General features: G+C 39.4%; 1 protein-coding gene across 1 annotated transcript; it reads right to left on the bottom strand.

The window, feature by feature from the left end:
• On the bottom strand, positions 1 to 15,462 carry ppm1kb (protein phosphatase, Mg2+/Mn2+ dependent 1Kb). The gene is made up of 7 exons (XM_061678817.1): positions 15,321 to 15,462; positions 13,172 to 13,695; positions 12,821 to 12,921; positions 7,561 to 7,726; positions 6,000 to 6,144; positions 5,425 to 5,559; positions 1 to 4,637 (listed from the first exon to the last, which is right to left on the bottom strand). The coding sequence occupies exons 2-7, from the start codon at positions 13,639 to 13,641 to the stop codon at positions 4,506 to 4,508; spliced, it is 1,149 nt and encodes a 382-aa protein (XP_061534801.1). The 5' UTR covers positions 13,642 to 13,695; positions 15,321 to 15,462; the 3' UTR covers positions 1 to 4,505.
• Positions 15,463 to 16,166: the final 704 nt, after the last annotated feature.

The following is a 16,166-nucleotide window of genomic DNA, read 5'->3' as shown; positions in this document are numbered from 1 at the left end:
TGAAGTTGTGTTGTTTTATTGTCTATGGTGAATGATATTTACAAACAGGGATGGATGTATACATTACAACATGAGGTATGTTTTATTAAATTTTATTATTAATGCAATTAAATCAACAAAGTTTTGCATAAATAGCTCATATTTACACAACATAACCTGTACATGTCCTGAATACATCTCAGCGCCGATCTCACTTATGTCACTGTAACATTTGATTGTGATTACATAAAAAGAAAATGATCATAAAATAGAATGTTTAGAAATGTCAGGTTCACTCGTACGGGGCCTAAAGAACATTCTGGCAAAAATATATGATGTTCATTCACTTCTTTGACCCGCTAGACTGTGCAAATGATTCCTATACGCAGACGATGCACGAGGCAATGGTACAGATCATTTTTTGGTAATGATCCTTTCTGAAGTGCAGCGGTGGGAAACCTGTAACATGTACTGTACAGTGGTAACTTGACTTACGAGTGGCCCGACTTACAAACCATTATTTGTTCAATTATGTGTGTGTATTTTTTTTGGTTTGTTGTTGTTGTTTTTTTTTTTTTTTTTTTTTTTTTTTTTTTTTTTTTTTTTTTAAACAAATTGGACGTATGAGTGAGCTCTTTACTAACCAGGGAGTCTATTTTGCCCTCCTTGGGCATTCCGTGGACAGTTTGGCAGATAGCGAACAGTTCTGTAAAAGATGCCCAGTGTGCTTTCTTCAAGCTGTTTAATGCCATTTCCAATTGAAGTTTAGCGTAAAACTAAACATAAAACAAATACAATTACACGTGCCTTTAACTAAACCACATAACCCTGTCATACAAAAGTCCACTAGCATTAAGCTAGTGGACTTTTGTATAATGCAAAAGACATACACTGCATTCCACATTTTTATACAAATGATATTTTTCTCCGATTTTCCTAAAGAGTTTAAACAAATGACAGTCGGCATCATTTTTAAAACATCTGAATTATATTCTGACGTTTGAGTTGAAAATGATGCAGCCTGTCATTTGTTTCAACTCTTTAGGAAAACCGGAGAACAATATTATGTGCACAATAATTTGGAATGCAGTGTAGATCAATGAAACAAGCATCAATATCATGGACATGTTTCATCATTAAATCTACGCGTATTATACTGTATGTCTGTATTATACTGCCCCCTGGAGGCCAAGTTGTGCACACCTTAAGGAGCAGCACAATGTCCTTTGAATTAAAGCATGAAATCATGTTACAAAAGTTGTTTTTGTATTTAACTATGTTATTAGTAGGGATGAGAATCAAAGACAGGTTAATTTTGAGTATCAGTTCTCAGTAATTCGATTCCTAGGAATCATTTGTTTGCTTGACTGACGATTGCGCTTATCAATCACTTTCATATCTAAGGGAAAATTTTATTTTTAATTCAAGTTGCCAGTTCTCCAAGTTATATATGGATATTTGAATTCAAGAGCCGTCAATGGCAGTGAATGGGTTTTATGTTATGAAAGTGGTCACGCAACAAATTCAAGTAAGCAAGCAGGGTTGGGCATCGAGAATCGATTGGAACCCGGACTAACGTTCCGGTTCTCCCAGAATCGTTCAAATTGAAAAATTTCCGTTCCTAGTTCCAATGACTACAGTCCGCCGACCCCGAAGAAGAAAGTGCCAAAAACAAACAAAGAAGAACGCGCACGAAGATGTGCTTGTTCCCAACGGCTGTGGTTAACAAGTGTGTGTCGTCTTTGTTAAAATGAATGACCCTTCGCCTCAGTGCAACACTTGGATTAAGATTATATTGTGGAAAGGAGGCTTTCACGATGTGTAGAAATCTGACGTGCTCCCCTTCTTTTCTGAGCCTCAGCCGACACGGCACGGAACTACAGTGAAGTCAAATTCGGTGAGCGAAACAATAAAATGTGCCTCTGCCATCATTGAGGCAGCTAACAAGTTAAACGGTGGGTTGCTCTTTTGCACGGATGGTGTTTAGCGTTTATTTTAGTCTTCAAACCAACGTAAAGGCTGATGACAGGAAAAACAAAGCTTAACATTGAGCTAAAACTTCACCAGAGGTGAAACTAGAAAATTTACATCACAATGAATTGGGACATAATTCACACAAACGTCGTCTCACAGTAGCACAAACGCTAACCTGTCAAAAAATCGTTTTATAGCATTTGGTTCAATTTATTGCATTCTAGGTTTAATTTTCGTTTTAAAAATTCACCGGTATCGCGTGAAGTTACTTTTCGCGCCAAAATGTCGGGTTCCGCTGCGTACCCTTCAAAATAAAAGGCTAAGTTTAAAACAGGAAGTCAAGTTAAAACTTGCACATATAAACCATTTGATGTGATAAAACAGTCCCAAATAGCAATTTAAAAAATGCTATTTTTAACTTTCAGCTGAAACATTAATTAGTGAATATTAGGTCCACTGGATTAGTTCCACACACATTGCCTTTTAGGTCATAGGTTTGATATTGATACTGATTATAAAGAACCTCAAGTCAAATGTTCATTTTAGTCTGCTGTGGGCTGCTAAGAAAATGGATGTTCATAATTTGGACACCCTTTATTTAAACCACCCTAACTTTTTTGACCCAGCCCCCTAAAAGAATCGGAATCGAGAATCGTTTAGAACCGCAATCGAAATGAGGAACCGGAATCGGAATCGCTCAAATTCAAACGATGCCCAACCCTACTCGTAAGGTATCACTGTAATTCTAAAAACAAAAGCTCAAAAGCCCCTCAAATGTTTGGTTCCTTTGTGCCATCGTGGTTTCATACTGTACATAAAATATATTAGTGTGTCCCTCTGCCAAATGGCCCCTGATAGGAAAAAGGTTGCCCACCCTTGCTTTAGTTCCAGGAGGTTCTACTGCTATATACCAAATATCCTAAAAAGGTATTTAACAACACATCCTCTTTTATTAACAGTCTGAAAAATGGACAAAGTCGACTCATTTCAAAATGAAACTCGTCCAAATAGATTTTTCCTTTAAGTGCAAATGTAAGTGCTGCCAACAGCAACAGTGGAGTCTCTCAGGTCCGACACAATGCCGTGTTCCTGAACGCAACACCTCCCGTTTTGTATCAGTTTTAACGATCCATTCCCGACCCAAACTATTGCCATCATTAAATCATTTATTAACTGTCTGGACAATTTATACAAGTGTACAATAATAATAATGAAAAAATTAAACCCTTAGCTTTTATGACTACGGTAGTTAATGAACATGCAGCTGACTTTGGCTTGTACATTCTGTTCTCTTTTGTTTTCTTTTTCTTTACATTTGATGGTGAGAAGCCAAACTTGTAAATATTAAATTTTTCTTGTCATATTACATTACTGTTTTTGTAAAATAATCACTTTTTCCTCATAATGTCACAGCGCTAGTTTCCTTAAATTACAACTTTTTTTTTATAGAAAAATGTATTGTTTTCCTTGCAATATTACATATTTGTTCTCATAAAATTACAACTTTTTTTTTTGCAAAAGCAGGACTTTTTTCTTTTAATACTACAGTTTAATTCTCGCAAAATTACAATTGTTTTTTCAATATTTGTAATAAAACGCATTCTCCAATAATTAAATTTTTCCACATAAAAATGAAAACGATGTTGCTCGTGAAAATTTCTCTTTCTGACTTTTTTTCTTGTAATATTAATATTTTATTGTCTGTATTATTACAACTATTTTCTTGTAACTTACAACTTTATTTTCTGTAAAATTACAAAATTTTTATGTCACAACTTTATTCGTTGTAAAATAACCTTTCCTGATAATACCGAAATAGATTTTTCTTGTAATGTTATGAAAACTTGTCACTGTCTTAAAAAACAAACAAACAAAAAAAACATTTATTCGAAAACCAGAGTTTTGTTGACATTTCTGATTAAAAAAAAAAACATTTGTGATGAATGCTTTTGACTAGACAATGTGACATTTAAATGAATATATCTGCAAAATGTTACTTATACATCACATTAAATAACACTTTTTTTTTTTAAATTGTAATTGTGGGCTTTAGTCATATTATACTGATCAGCCAGAATGAAAACATACAAATTGTTGCTGTCCAATGGCGAACTCAAAATTTTGTGTGAAAAAAGGGGAAGAAAAAAAAAAGGTTTTGTCCCTCCGCTACGTCAGTGCAAGTGCGACTTTAGAGATTAATTTTTCGAGAAAATCTTTTGTTACATTTTCGACTTGTATGACCACAACTTTAGAGGTTCCACTGCGTTTACAATTTAAGTGTGTTAGAATAACACGAACAATCTCCACTAGCTAGTCCAATACTTCTTAGCCACTGGCAGCAAAAAGCTCATTGACGTCATGATATAAGAACACTGGTGAGACTTTTCGTGCACTTTTTTTTTTTTGTTTTAAATAAATCGAGGTCACACAGCAGTTGTCTCACACATCCAAATTTTTCCCCCAACAAAGGGACCCGTTGTCGACTATTGCACTTGCTGAGAGGGTCCACAGACCACGCCCTTTTACCCAGCATCCCCCGCGTACCGCTGCCACTACGCCCAGCGCCCGCTCGACACGAAGCTTCGGCTGAAGGAGAAGCTGGTATCAGAGCTGGTGTGCTTGCCCCAGGCGCCGAAAGGCACCACGATGATGGTGCTGTTGTCCTCTGAGCCGTACTGCAGAGCCTGACGGAGGACACGCCCAGGTCGTTTAGAAACCACAGCACGAGACCAGAAATCACTTGAGATATGCGTGCATGTGTGTATTTTAATGCTAGCCTAGTATTATAGCTAATACTATCAATGGGCCTCATGCAAAGGTGGTTTGTTTGTGTTAAATAATTGTAATTACTGAATACAGTTGTTTATGTAACATGGGTTGACTGTGTACATGCTAGATGCATGGTGTTGAGGCTTTATGATCTTCGCCTCTTTAAGTGCTGTTATTTCTGCCCAAGGTGGCTACTTAATGAGTCAAAGGTTTAGAATACATTTTGGTTTGTAGACTGATACCATGACTTATTTTATAACTTTAATAGTTTATTCATTCTGTGCTTCAATTCAGAGTAAAGTGAGAAATTGAACTGCATGATGTTCAATGAAAAAAAAACAACTTTTGACTGGAAGTGTTTATTCTATTCCTGCTGCTTTTTGTGTCCATAGTATCCTATTTACTATTTTACTGTCTGTAAAATTATACTTTTTTAGTATTCACGTTATTTGCTCAAAAATGTTAATTTTCTCGTCAATTTTTGACACAATTTACTTTGTAACTCACCTAACAAGCAGAGTATGCAGTCTACGTCTTGACTGAGCACATTAAAAACAGCATTACAGGCCCTGCAGATTTGTTTTCCAATGTTTTAGCCAGTTACTGAATTAAATAAAAAAAGGTATTAAAGTTCAAACAACACAACATTTGCACTTACATCTTAAATGACGGCATCCCTATGGAGGCCACGTCACCTCGTACCTGTTCAGAGATGCGCTGTGCCGCCTCCTTCGGGTCGTGACACTGGTTGATGACGTTGCAGATCTCCTGGCTGTTCATGATGAAGTTGATACCGTCGGTGGTAAGCGCCAGGAAGGAATCGTGCACGGGACTCAGCTGGAGGAAAGGTGCATAATAACGAAACATCTTTAAAAGCTTAGTTGAAGATTCTAAATTGTGCGAACGAGAACTTTTCTTGTCTACATGTGCCCTGCAACTGGATGGTGACTGGTTCGAGGTGTGCCCCGCCCTTCTTACAAAGTCTTTTGAGATAGGCTCTAGTGACCCTAATAATAATAATTGTTCCCTTGTGGATGCATTTATTTAAAGTCAATGTGCATATTTGCAATTTAGCACTCACAAATTTGCTTATTTACCATTTTTTTTACCCTGGGATCATAGCTTACATTGTAAGATGGAAAACTCATCTATTGCTTTGCTGCCATCATGTCCCCAGCTGGGAGAAATTACAGGTTTAAGTGACCATCTATGTTTCTTCTCCTTGTCCATGAATAACCCAAAGGACTTTTACCTCGTATTGACTCTCATCGACGTACCGTTATTCTCTTGGTCTCAGGCTCGGCAATGACCCCCATGCTCTTCAAATCAAAGTCACCGATGCTTCGCGTCATGGCCAGCCTGCCGTTGACGTTGGACTGCCCCAGACTGTTCCAGGTGATGAAACCTCCGCTCCTCTTGATCCTAAGCAGAGGGAGACGGAGGCATTTTAATAACAAATTCACTTTATTGATGGGGATTTTCAAATGAAAAGTCGGAGCTTAAAGCCTAATGTTAGTTTAGTTTAGGTATAAACTGTATTTTCTTTCATTGTGTTGCACTTCGTGATTGCACTCTGTAATAGCAGATTTATTCAGTTAGCCCTTGGGAAATTTGAAATTATTTTTCTTTAAATTGTATTTTTATCGTCTGTCATTTATTCTAATTTAAGTTTAAATTTCACGCTGAAAACTGTTTACATACTGTTTGTTGAAAAGTGGGGCAATAAAAATATGTTTTCCCTAACATGAAGAACAACCAGGATTAAAAATGACTGATTACAAAATTAATCAAAAATATTTGTGATTATCACTTTGGCCATACTCGCACAGCCCTACTCTGGACTTTAACCATTTTTTTTTAGTTGTAAATGTTGAGTGCACTTTAAAATGGAACCAAAAACTATGCACCATCATGCGCAATCACAACAAGGGAACTGGGCCCAACCTTTCATAGGAAATAACTTTTTGGGGTTGACTTTGACACAAACGTTGCGGTTTGATGTTGACAAAAGAAGTAAACTTCATGAAAGTCGGCTTGAGAAATGAACAAGTTCAGATTTTTTTCCAACGTACATTACATGCATTGCCTTTAATTGGAACGTTGTCCCCGTCAATGTGCCTGGCACATAGGCACCTCGCTAGCTAACTAGCCAAATAGCCTACAAAGATGAATGTTCCTCTTTGTAAGAAATTGAATCAGCCACAAAGTGCTTCCTTTTCAGATGCTCATGTATCACTGTTGTGCTGGCATGAAATGTAAGTTGTGTCTCGCAGGTTTTGCATCGCATTCCTCTTTAGTATTTTTGGTGGAATGCTCAAATTTAAGGGCGCCGTTGCTCACACTAGCTAGCAGTAGTTCTTCCGGGTACATCACGGGCATGTGCAACATTACTACGGACCCAGATTACGACTATTGCGCATGTGCATCAAGGCCAGAAGGCAGACAACAGGCGAGCAGCGGGAGAATGCAGGCACTTTTGAGAGAAAAACAAATATTCATAAATCACAAACGATGACAATTATTAAATAGTAGACGATTTTGATCATTGACCTAATCCTGACTTGTCGACTAATCTTGGCAGCCAGACTGGCATATGTTCTTTATCCTCTGCAAAAAATGACTGTTAGTGCATCTTACCAAGTCACTTAATTGTAAAAATCTTTGTTTGTGTCTTAATGCCATTCCCATTCATTTCAATGTGGAAAGATATGAGTGTTTCGTAAGTCAAGGCGTCGCTGTATTTGATCTATCTCACCCAGAGTCAGCCGATATAGGCACGAGCACGGTTTATTTTTGGGTTGAACTCCAAAGATGTACCAATTTTTTTTTCACACTTGCCTTTCCTTCTCGTCCTTCCTCTCAGGCGTGTGGTCGACGGTGAGCTTAAGCGCCTTACCCTTGCGGCACAGCATGGCGCGGCTGTCGCCCACGCTGGCCACCACCAGCTCGATGCCGTCCCTCAGCAGTGCCACGGTGGCGGTGGTGCCTGCGTTCACCCCGGGCGCTACAGAGACATTACGGAGGGCAGGCGTGAGAGACGGAAAGTTGACGCTTCACAGCTGTGCACAAACAACCACAAGATATATGTATACACAGTAGCGCGCACACAGAACACACAGACATGAACAGAGGGATGGGCGGGGAGGTCATGTAGTAGATAATGCAATTGTCAATGAAGGGGGGGGGGGATGCAGTTGCACATGCATTTTGAACAGAGTTAAGTGTGTTCAGTTGTATGTACATCTTAAACAACACTTAGCAATGCTTTAATAACCAATCACATAACGTCTTCTAATACAAACACATTCTGATGTAGATTTTTTTTTTTTTTTTACACGTATATACCAGCATAAAAAAATATGAAATTGATTTTCTCAAACTGAATTAAATGGCCATTTACACATTTCGTTGCTGTTCAAGTCCGATGACACAAGGGGTGTTGACACTTTCTATCAACTCCATGAACAAAATTTGACTTTTTGTCTTTATACAAATAGTCGGGCCTCTGGAGTGCCTGCCCGCCAATCAAGTGTGAAATTAAACAAAGTAAATCTTTTGTGAACTGCCTATTTCCAAAAACAGTGGTGCTAATTTACATAATACCGCCCCCAAGCCAAATTTCTCTGTCCATGACCGCCGGAGTCCACAGTCTAAAACACTATTATGTCAAAGCCAAAAATTAAGCCAAGCCAAATTGAGTTTTGCTGGATGCACAGATTAGCATTGGGTGTTTGGCAATTGTTGACAGGGTTTCCGTTGCATGCACCACAGGCACTGATCCGCACACACATTGTAATGATGACGTGCTGCCTCCACGAGTTAAAATAAAATCCATCCTGTCTTTTTGGGGAGCTTGCTTGTGCTCCACAGTTTGCTGCAGCTTTTTGAGATTCTGGGCTCAAGAAATAGCGCCTCCCTAGCTCCGTCCAACAGACAACATGTTAACGAAAGCCATACTCAGCACTGGTCCACCCCCCAGGCAGGGTGAGCAGTGGTCATTTCAGCGAGGCTCAAATCAGGGGGTGTAAAGTGTACTGTACATTTTGATCAAAAGGGTATTTTGAAGAGTCAGTCAAATGTGAGAGGGATGGTATTTAAAAATATGCATGTCTGTCTTAAAATAAAAACACATTAGCAACACATGCTGTACTATTATTCACCCTACAGAGCTGTCACAGTATGTTGTACGTGTAGAGTATATTTAATGGTTATAATATTAAGTACTTTCTTCTAAGTCTTAACTTATAGGGATGGGCAGCAGAAATATATATTTTTAACTCTGTGATAAGGATCTCCCTGGGTCTGAAATAAAGAATAAAGTACCAAATAGCTTCAACTGTCAGGATATTTACTGGTTGACAACTGTATAATTTCCTAAAACATTATGTCACCACATTCCAATTTCTACAAAAGGGCAATTTGGTCTGGTGTTGCAGCTATCGAATAATTTTAGAATCGACTAATCAGATATAAATGTATTTTTTATCACTGAAGACAATGAGTGCATGTGAGGTGTAGATATTATCTTTGTCGACTTGGCATTGCTATCCTTGCGTTCTACTGTAGTATCTGTGACTTTGGGTGTGTATGGCTTTAAAAGGTGGTGCCCAGCCTGGTGAGTGACGTGAGCGTCAGTGAATGAGAGTATACAGCTGGCTGTTAACTGGCTAAACCGTTCGGCAGCTCGTCTATGAAAGTGATTGTTACGTGTTTGTTTTCTTACCGTTTGTTCAATAAAGTGATTGAAAGTGTACTGGCAGCTGTGTCTATCCTTGACCACTAACCAGCGATGGTAGCCTATAATGAATGAGCTAACATCGATAAGTTACCTTGTGTTGGCGATTGTGCTGTTGTCGGAAACATTTCACTTCATCTACTTTTGCAAGTGTGAAATGATTCCAAACTTTGGACGGCCTCTGTCTTTTATGGAGCATTTCCTCCTGGGTTGCAATCATCAAGCCAACTTATTTTTACAAGGAGTGGTGTCTGTAGTAATATTAATCTGTGTGGAAAAATGATCCTTATAAAGCTTTGAGGCCGACATTTTACTCTCTGACCTCTTTGTGTGATCAAATTAAGATATTCGATCAATCGTTGCAGCCCTATCAGGAGTGTCGTGAAAGTATGCGCTGTAGAGATACTTTAGACGACAATGTACGAAAATATATTCTCACTGGTCGTTTACTGTAGACATATAGTGTTGCCGGAACACAGAGGACACATTTACATTATGTTAAAACCGTCATCAGGTGGGACTTGTGGGGTTGTCATTGGACAGCAACGATATGCTTAAATGCATTACCATTAACTTTAGCTCTCAAAACCTGCTCCGGAGATGAGCTACGCTAGCTAAGAGCAGTGTTCCGAAGCCAATTGTGCACATTAGACATGCTGCGTCGTGTGGAGCAATTCTGGCAGAGGGTGACAACAGACGTTCTCAAACTGACGCGCGCCCTCACAAGAAGCTCTCGCATACACTCGGTAAGAGAAGTAAGAGAGAGCTAGAGAGAGAGAGTAGAGATAAAAGTGAGAGAGAGAGCCGTAGAGGGGAGTGAGAGAAAGATCGGGAACCTTCCAGAAGTCCAGGAATTAGGACCCGCTGGACTCTCTCTCCTTCAATATCTAGCCCCTCGTCATCCACATTGGTGCCAAGGGCCTCCAGCTCTGAGCTGGGTCCGCAGCTGTCGTAGATAACATGCACACACATACACACACACAGGCATATTGGGACATTTCACACAGCGCGGCCCCAACCGTGGGTGCCACGTCAACAGGTAAACTAGCGTTAACATTAGCCTAATAAACACAGTTGGATTATGTTGAAATATCACATTTGTTTCACAGTTCATAGTTATCCAAGTACCACCATCATCATGACCGACATTAAAAAACTACAGTGACGTCGTAGGCCTACGTGTACAAAACCGAGGCAGAGGTTTCACTCCTAAAAAGTATATTTAATATTATTGTAAGCCAGTGTTAGAATTATTATGCACAGTTTGAACATAACTGCACTTGAATGAAGGGAAATATAAAACTACTTGAATATAATTCAATTTAAATCAATGGCACCAAAGGTAAATAAAAATTGTAAACGTAAACATGCCGCCATTCTGTCGAATCATGCTCTAAAGTTTCGGCGTGGGTGAAGTCATTTAATTAAAAATAAAGTAATTGAATTACAGTAAGTTAGCACCCATCATTTCTGTCGTGTAATCTTGGTTTGATCTGACTGATTAAAATACACGATCTGACTAAAGCAGTGATTTCCAACCTTTATGGAGCCAAGGAACATATTTTACAATTGAAAAATCTCACGGCACACCAACAAACAAAAATGTCACAAAAAGGTGGATACATTAATTACTGTATTTACTTCCTGCCATCTAATAGAAGACCATTCATTTGTTCTGTCTGTCACTATGCCTCAATGGCATAAATAGAGGAACAATGATACATTATTTATTGTAAATATAATTTTTTGAGCAATTAAGTATACAACTATATACAGTAAATGAACAGGTCATTTAAATAGACAAATTCCTCCATCTTGTGATCGGTCATCGTTTTTTTAAACTCGCTGATCGGCCCCAAATCTCCTGATCGTGTAAACCCTACTCTTTTGAGAATCACTGTTCCATGTATGACATATAACAGGTAAAAATATTATTATTTGTCTTTCTACTGTCCCTAATAAACATCCGGAGAGTAAATGAGTCACATTTCTTGAACTGTACGAGACAAAATCCTTCCAAAAAGGTGTTTGATGACAATGAGCTTAAAACTAGGGTCTACCCTACCAAGGACATACAGTCCACATCTACAGTCTTTGTTTTGTATACAGTGGAACCTTGAAAGGTTGAAAATAATCCATTCTGGGAAGCTAGTCCATCTTCAATTTAAAACTTTTTTTGCCCCTTGGGAAATGCAGGGGGGTTCTCGGTTTATGACAGTCCCGACGTACGGGTTCGGCATAGAACGATCAATTCCAAGTATGCTTGTCGAGCTTCGCTTTGGAGCACTTTGACCAAGAGGTAATAACAGAAATAAAGCCCATCCGTTACAGGGCGCAACTGTGGCCTTTAATCATACTTATTGTTAATCGTACTTTTTTAGATAACATTTTGACATATCATACATACACATCATACAAGTGTAAAACCAAGGTAACCACCGCGGTAGTTCAAGGAAGTGGCGAGTAAGTCGACTTGACTTTATAGGTTTTTCAAATTTAAAACTGATAAAGTATAAAAAGAAATGTAACCACAGTTGCGAAACTGAAAAACAAAAGGGAGGGTGACTGCACGTGAAGGTCTTTACAGACTAAAGCGAGCAGCCATATATTCTATTCTTCTTTTCCAATGTTTGGCCACTTTAGCCATACTGTACTGAGCAGCCAGGACAGAAACAGAAACACATGCTTCTGCTAGTTTCTTTTCCAGTTCTAAGGCCATTGTTAAATTATTTTTCCTCTTAGATATCACTGGTACCCTTTATGCAAAAAGCCAAAGAAGAAGCCAAAGCAACATAACCCCAAGTTGGAATGCACAATAATCACAATCGCAGTCATAATCACTAACTTACGATTCTCTGCGTCTGTCTCATTTCAGCGCACGGTGACAATTGGTGCTGGCCTCTCCCAGCACAGTTTTCCGGGCGTGCTTTCCCGAGTTTATAAGTCAATGTTACGCAGAATAGGCATATATCTGTAGGATACATCCAACTGCCACGCATTCAAGGCAAGTTAATTCTATTTAGTTTTAGTGCCCTGATAAATCAAGCCTTAAATGTTGTATGGCGGAACTGTTGTAAACTGAGCACCCCCTATATTCATTGCGTTTCTTCCTTCAATTGTGTCACTAATCTTGTTTGACGCCGAAAGCAGTTGATAAGTAATTTAGTGTGCACTATCATTTGTTATGTTTAGTGTCTTTTGTTCATCATTAGTTAACCTTGGCTTTAAACGACAGACCTCCATGCTAAAGTCACGTCAGTCGCTAAGTCTTAGGCTCTTGTTGAAGGAACAAAACAAAACGGTATCATTGTGTATGAGTTACGACTCAGTTGCAAAGACGAATTATATTTTGGATCAACCTACCAACTGAAGAGCGGGACAAATGCTTCGCTAAAGCTTTGTCTACTTCTAGGAAAGCCTTAGTTAAAACCAATTCCAGATTGTCCTCGTCAACCACAAGATCCCTGGAACAACAAACAAACTAAATTAAGTACACAGAGATCAACTATTACTTATTTGTAAGTATAATGCCTAAAATAAATTCCACAAATATATAAATAAACAAACCGCTGCCAAACATCTTGACACTGACCCAAAAAGAATGAGAAACAAACGACATAATGTCCGCTGACAAGAGGAGAGCTCATGAATCACGATGAAAACTTAATAGATGCCTGGCTCTCTACAGTGGAGTAAATAAAACCTTATGCTTACTTGATAAAAGTCTCCATGTATTTGTCACAGAAATCCGCCGCTTCCGGCCCACCGTGCCCGTCAAACACGGCAAAGTAGATGATGTTGGTGGTCAGTTGTGAGAGCTGGAAGCGGTCCTCATTCTCCTTGCGTTGCCCAATGAGCGAGGCACAGCCCACATTGGACAGGCTGACCTTGGGGATGGGTTTTCCGTAGCGGATGCTGGACGGCAGCAGGATGGGCTCGTCGATACGATTGTCCCAGATGCCAAACGAGTCCCAAGTGGTGGGGTGGCCGCTGCTGTCGGCGTCAAAGCGTGTGCCGCTGCGGCGCTTTTCTGAAGGTGTGTGGATCTGCCTCCTGGGGACGGTCGAGTGAAGGGCGATGTCCTGTTTCAACGTGAGGGGCACCAGGGCCATTTGGGGAAGGCCGTTGCGTCCAACATGGGGCCCACTGCACCTTGCCAGGCGGGCGAGATAGGCTATTGACATCACCCTAACAGCGGGAATACCAGAGAAGCACGGGATATCGAGAGACGGGATCACCTAACAGTGGAAAAACAAGGAGACTATTTTTATCATTGAACTTTTTAGTCACTCGTGCAGTGTTCCCCCACTATTTGTAGGGGACAGGGGGGGACTAAGCCCTGCCGCGAATAGCAAAAATCCAAACAAGGTTTGTAATTGCCGATCACCACAAGATGAGTCAAAATGAAACTCCTCTAATCACTTCAACATAGTTCCTTGGCACCAAGCCGAGCTTTATTTTTGTCAAAATGAGAATCCTGAACTCGCTTGAACGTAGTTCCATGGCCATGAGATGCAACAGGATGGTGCCAAAAATAATGCTTTAATTGCTTTGGCCTAAGCGCAAAAAGAGTGAACAGAAGAGATTCAGTGACTAACAGAGGATAGGTTCCGAATCCCCCACCCCACCCCCACCCCCAAAAAAATCTGCCAACAGATAAATTAGCAAATGCCGAACCACAAATAAGCAGGGTTCACTGTAATTGACACCCCACAAAAAATGCTTCAATATAACAGACAATCGGATTTAACAGAGTACCCCTCCACCCTATTAGTCTTTTAAATCAAGTTTCCACTGTACTAGGAAGTTTCTCTTTGATGAACAGTTACACAGAAGTTGGAAGTGTGTTCCTTTTACGCATTCACATCAATCTTTCTGTTCCGGCCCTTTGAGTGCCAATACAAATAAGTGCATATATATTTTTTTATCTTTAGTAGACACTATATTCTGCCTCATAGCAGAGCAGATTTGAATCTTATGTACGTCTGACTTTTCTGACTTGACTGTTTGCATGTGTATTCTAATTGCCCTTTATTTATCAACTACATTTCTATCTGTATTTCAGTTTTACACCCTTTTTTTGTAATAAATCCTGCCAAACAACATCTGGCTGTTCTTTCGAGGAAGCGTTGCAGAGAGGAGTTTAGCTGTTGGTGAATGAGAATCTCAATACAAGAGGAGTTTCATTGGGTACAACAGAATAACAACAGAAATTTGTTTAGTATCTTTTTGTTTCCTATACTAAACTACAAGAAAGGTGATGCAATAATTGAACAAATGTTTAAATATTACGAGGTTGAGGGGATCTCAGGCTGTTACAATAGTTCCCTGATGTTCTATCTGCTCTTAGAATTGCATGGAGGGTTCTCCATCATAGAAACCACATCATATTATTATTACAACTGCATTCATCCCATTATCCACTGACATTTTTTTTATTTTATTTTTTTAAAGAAAACAATGTATTAATGATCACTTCTACGACTACGCACGCGCATTAAAGGCGTTTAAACACACGATGCTGTAATTTGTCGTGGTGCATTCAAAATATGCATCGTAAATAAGATTACGTCAGTCGAAATTACATGAGACCAAGTCATTCGGCTAACATTAGCCGGGCGTTTGACAACACTGAATCACCTTTCGCATGCCGTACATTCGTCAAAGTTGTTATTCAATGCTTCCAGTGAAGAATATTTAAGAAAAGAAAAAAAAGCCCAAAATAAGAGTACCATCAACCGTGTTTCGATCTTACTGCGTGACTAGCATGGTTCATATCGCTAGCAGGTGTTAGCTGACTAGCTAGCTTCAATGACTTCTTCTCAATTGGACAAAGAATACAGTGCCACAAAAGAAATCATACCTTAGATGTATTTTTGATAAAGTGGTCTTGTTTTATTCCCCTTTAGGTGCCTAGTTTGTTGCCCTGTTGAACAGTTTCCGAACGACGCTCCTCTAACTCGTCTCGCTTAGCTTGTGTAACGCAATGTTGTTAAACAAGGTAATGGAGAGCCGCCAGCCAATCGGAACAGTAGGAGCCTCTTCTCCGCCGTAAACGCCCCACGGATAATGCAACCGATTGGTCGCCAGAGTGCAAAGGACAGTTTAAAGGACCAATCATCAATTAGCAGTTTGCAAACTCAGCCACTAGGCGTGTAGCATCAACACAAGACAGAATATCAGTTCTCAAAAGGTGACCTAAATTCTTCTGACTACGACTCCGGTGGCGAAAGCCTTTGACAATTATTCTATCGTAAAACCACAGACGAAAATTAAACGTTATTAGACCTTAAATATATTACCAAAATATTATTGATAGTGACGATCCACTGTTAAACCAACACCTGCTGATTGATCCAGTCAGAAATTAACTACATCGTAATAGCAGACAAATGTGTAAGAAGAAATAAAAATAAAATACCTATTACTTGGTGCACTTCCGGCTTGGGGGACCAATCACAGGATTGCTTTTTTTATGACGTCTGTGACGTCATACCCGTGACCCTTGTTTATGTTTTGAGCAAATAAAAAATATTTTGAACAAATGTGACCAAAATGTCTTGAGCAAACGTTGATCAGAGACTGGTTACAAGCAGAATGCAGTTAGCCAGGTAACATCCTTAAACGCTGCTAGGCAAACATGCTGCAATCACAGGAACGGAGCAGAAGCAGAAACTTACAAACCACAAAACAAATGCAAAAGAAAAAT

This window comes from Phycodurus eques, chromosome 6 (genome assembly GCF_024500275.1).
Source record: "Phycodurus eques isolate BA_2022a chromosome 6, UOR_Pequ_1.1, whole genome shotgun sequence".
In the NCBI taxonomy this organism is placed as follows: domain Eukaryota; kingdom Metazoa; phylum Chordata; class Actinopteri; order Syngnathiformes; family Syngnathidae; genus Phycodurus; species Phycodurus eques.
This window is presented reverse-complemented; position numbering and strand designations above follow the sequence as displayed.

Excerpts from the sequence above, each read along its gene's own strand:
- ppm1kb (XM_061678817.1), bottom strand. The coding sequence starts at position 13,641 with ATGTCAATAGCCTATCTCGCCCGCCTGGCAAGGTGCAGTGGGCCCCAT. Across the intron at positions 6,145-7,560 it reads AGGAAGGACGAGAAGGAAAG|GATCAAGAGGAGCGGAGGTT; the intron begins GCAAGTGTGAAA and ends CCCTCTGCTTAG. Across the intron at positions 4,638-5,424 it reads CACAGCGCATCTCTGAACAG|GCTCTGCAGTACGGCTCAGA; the intron begins GTACGAGGTGAC and ends GTCCTCCGTCAG.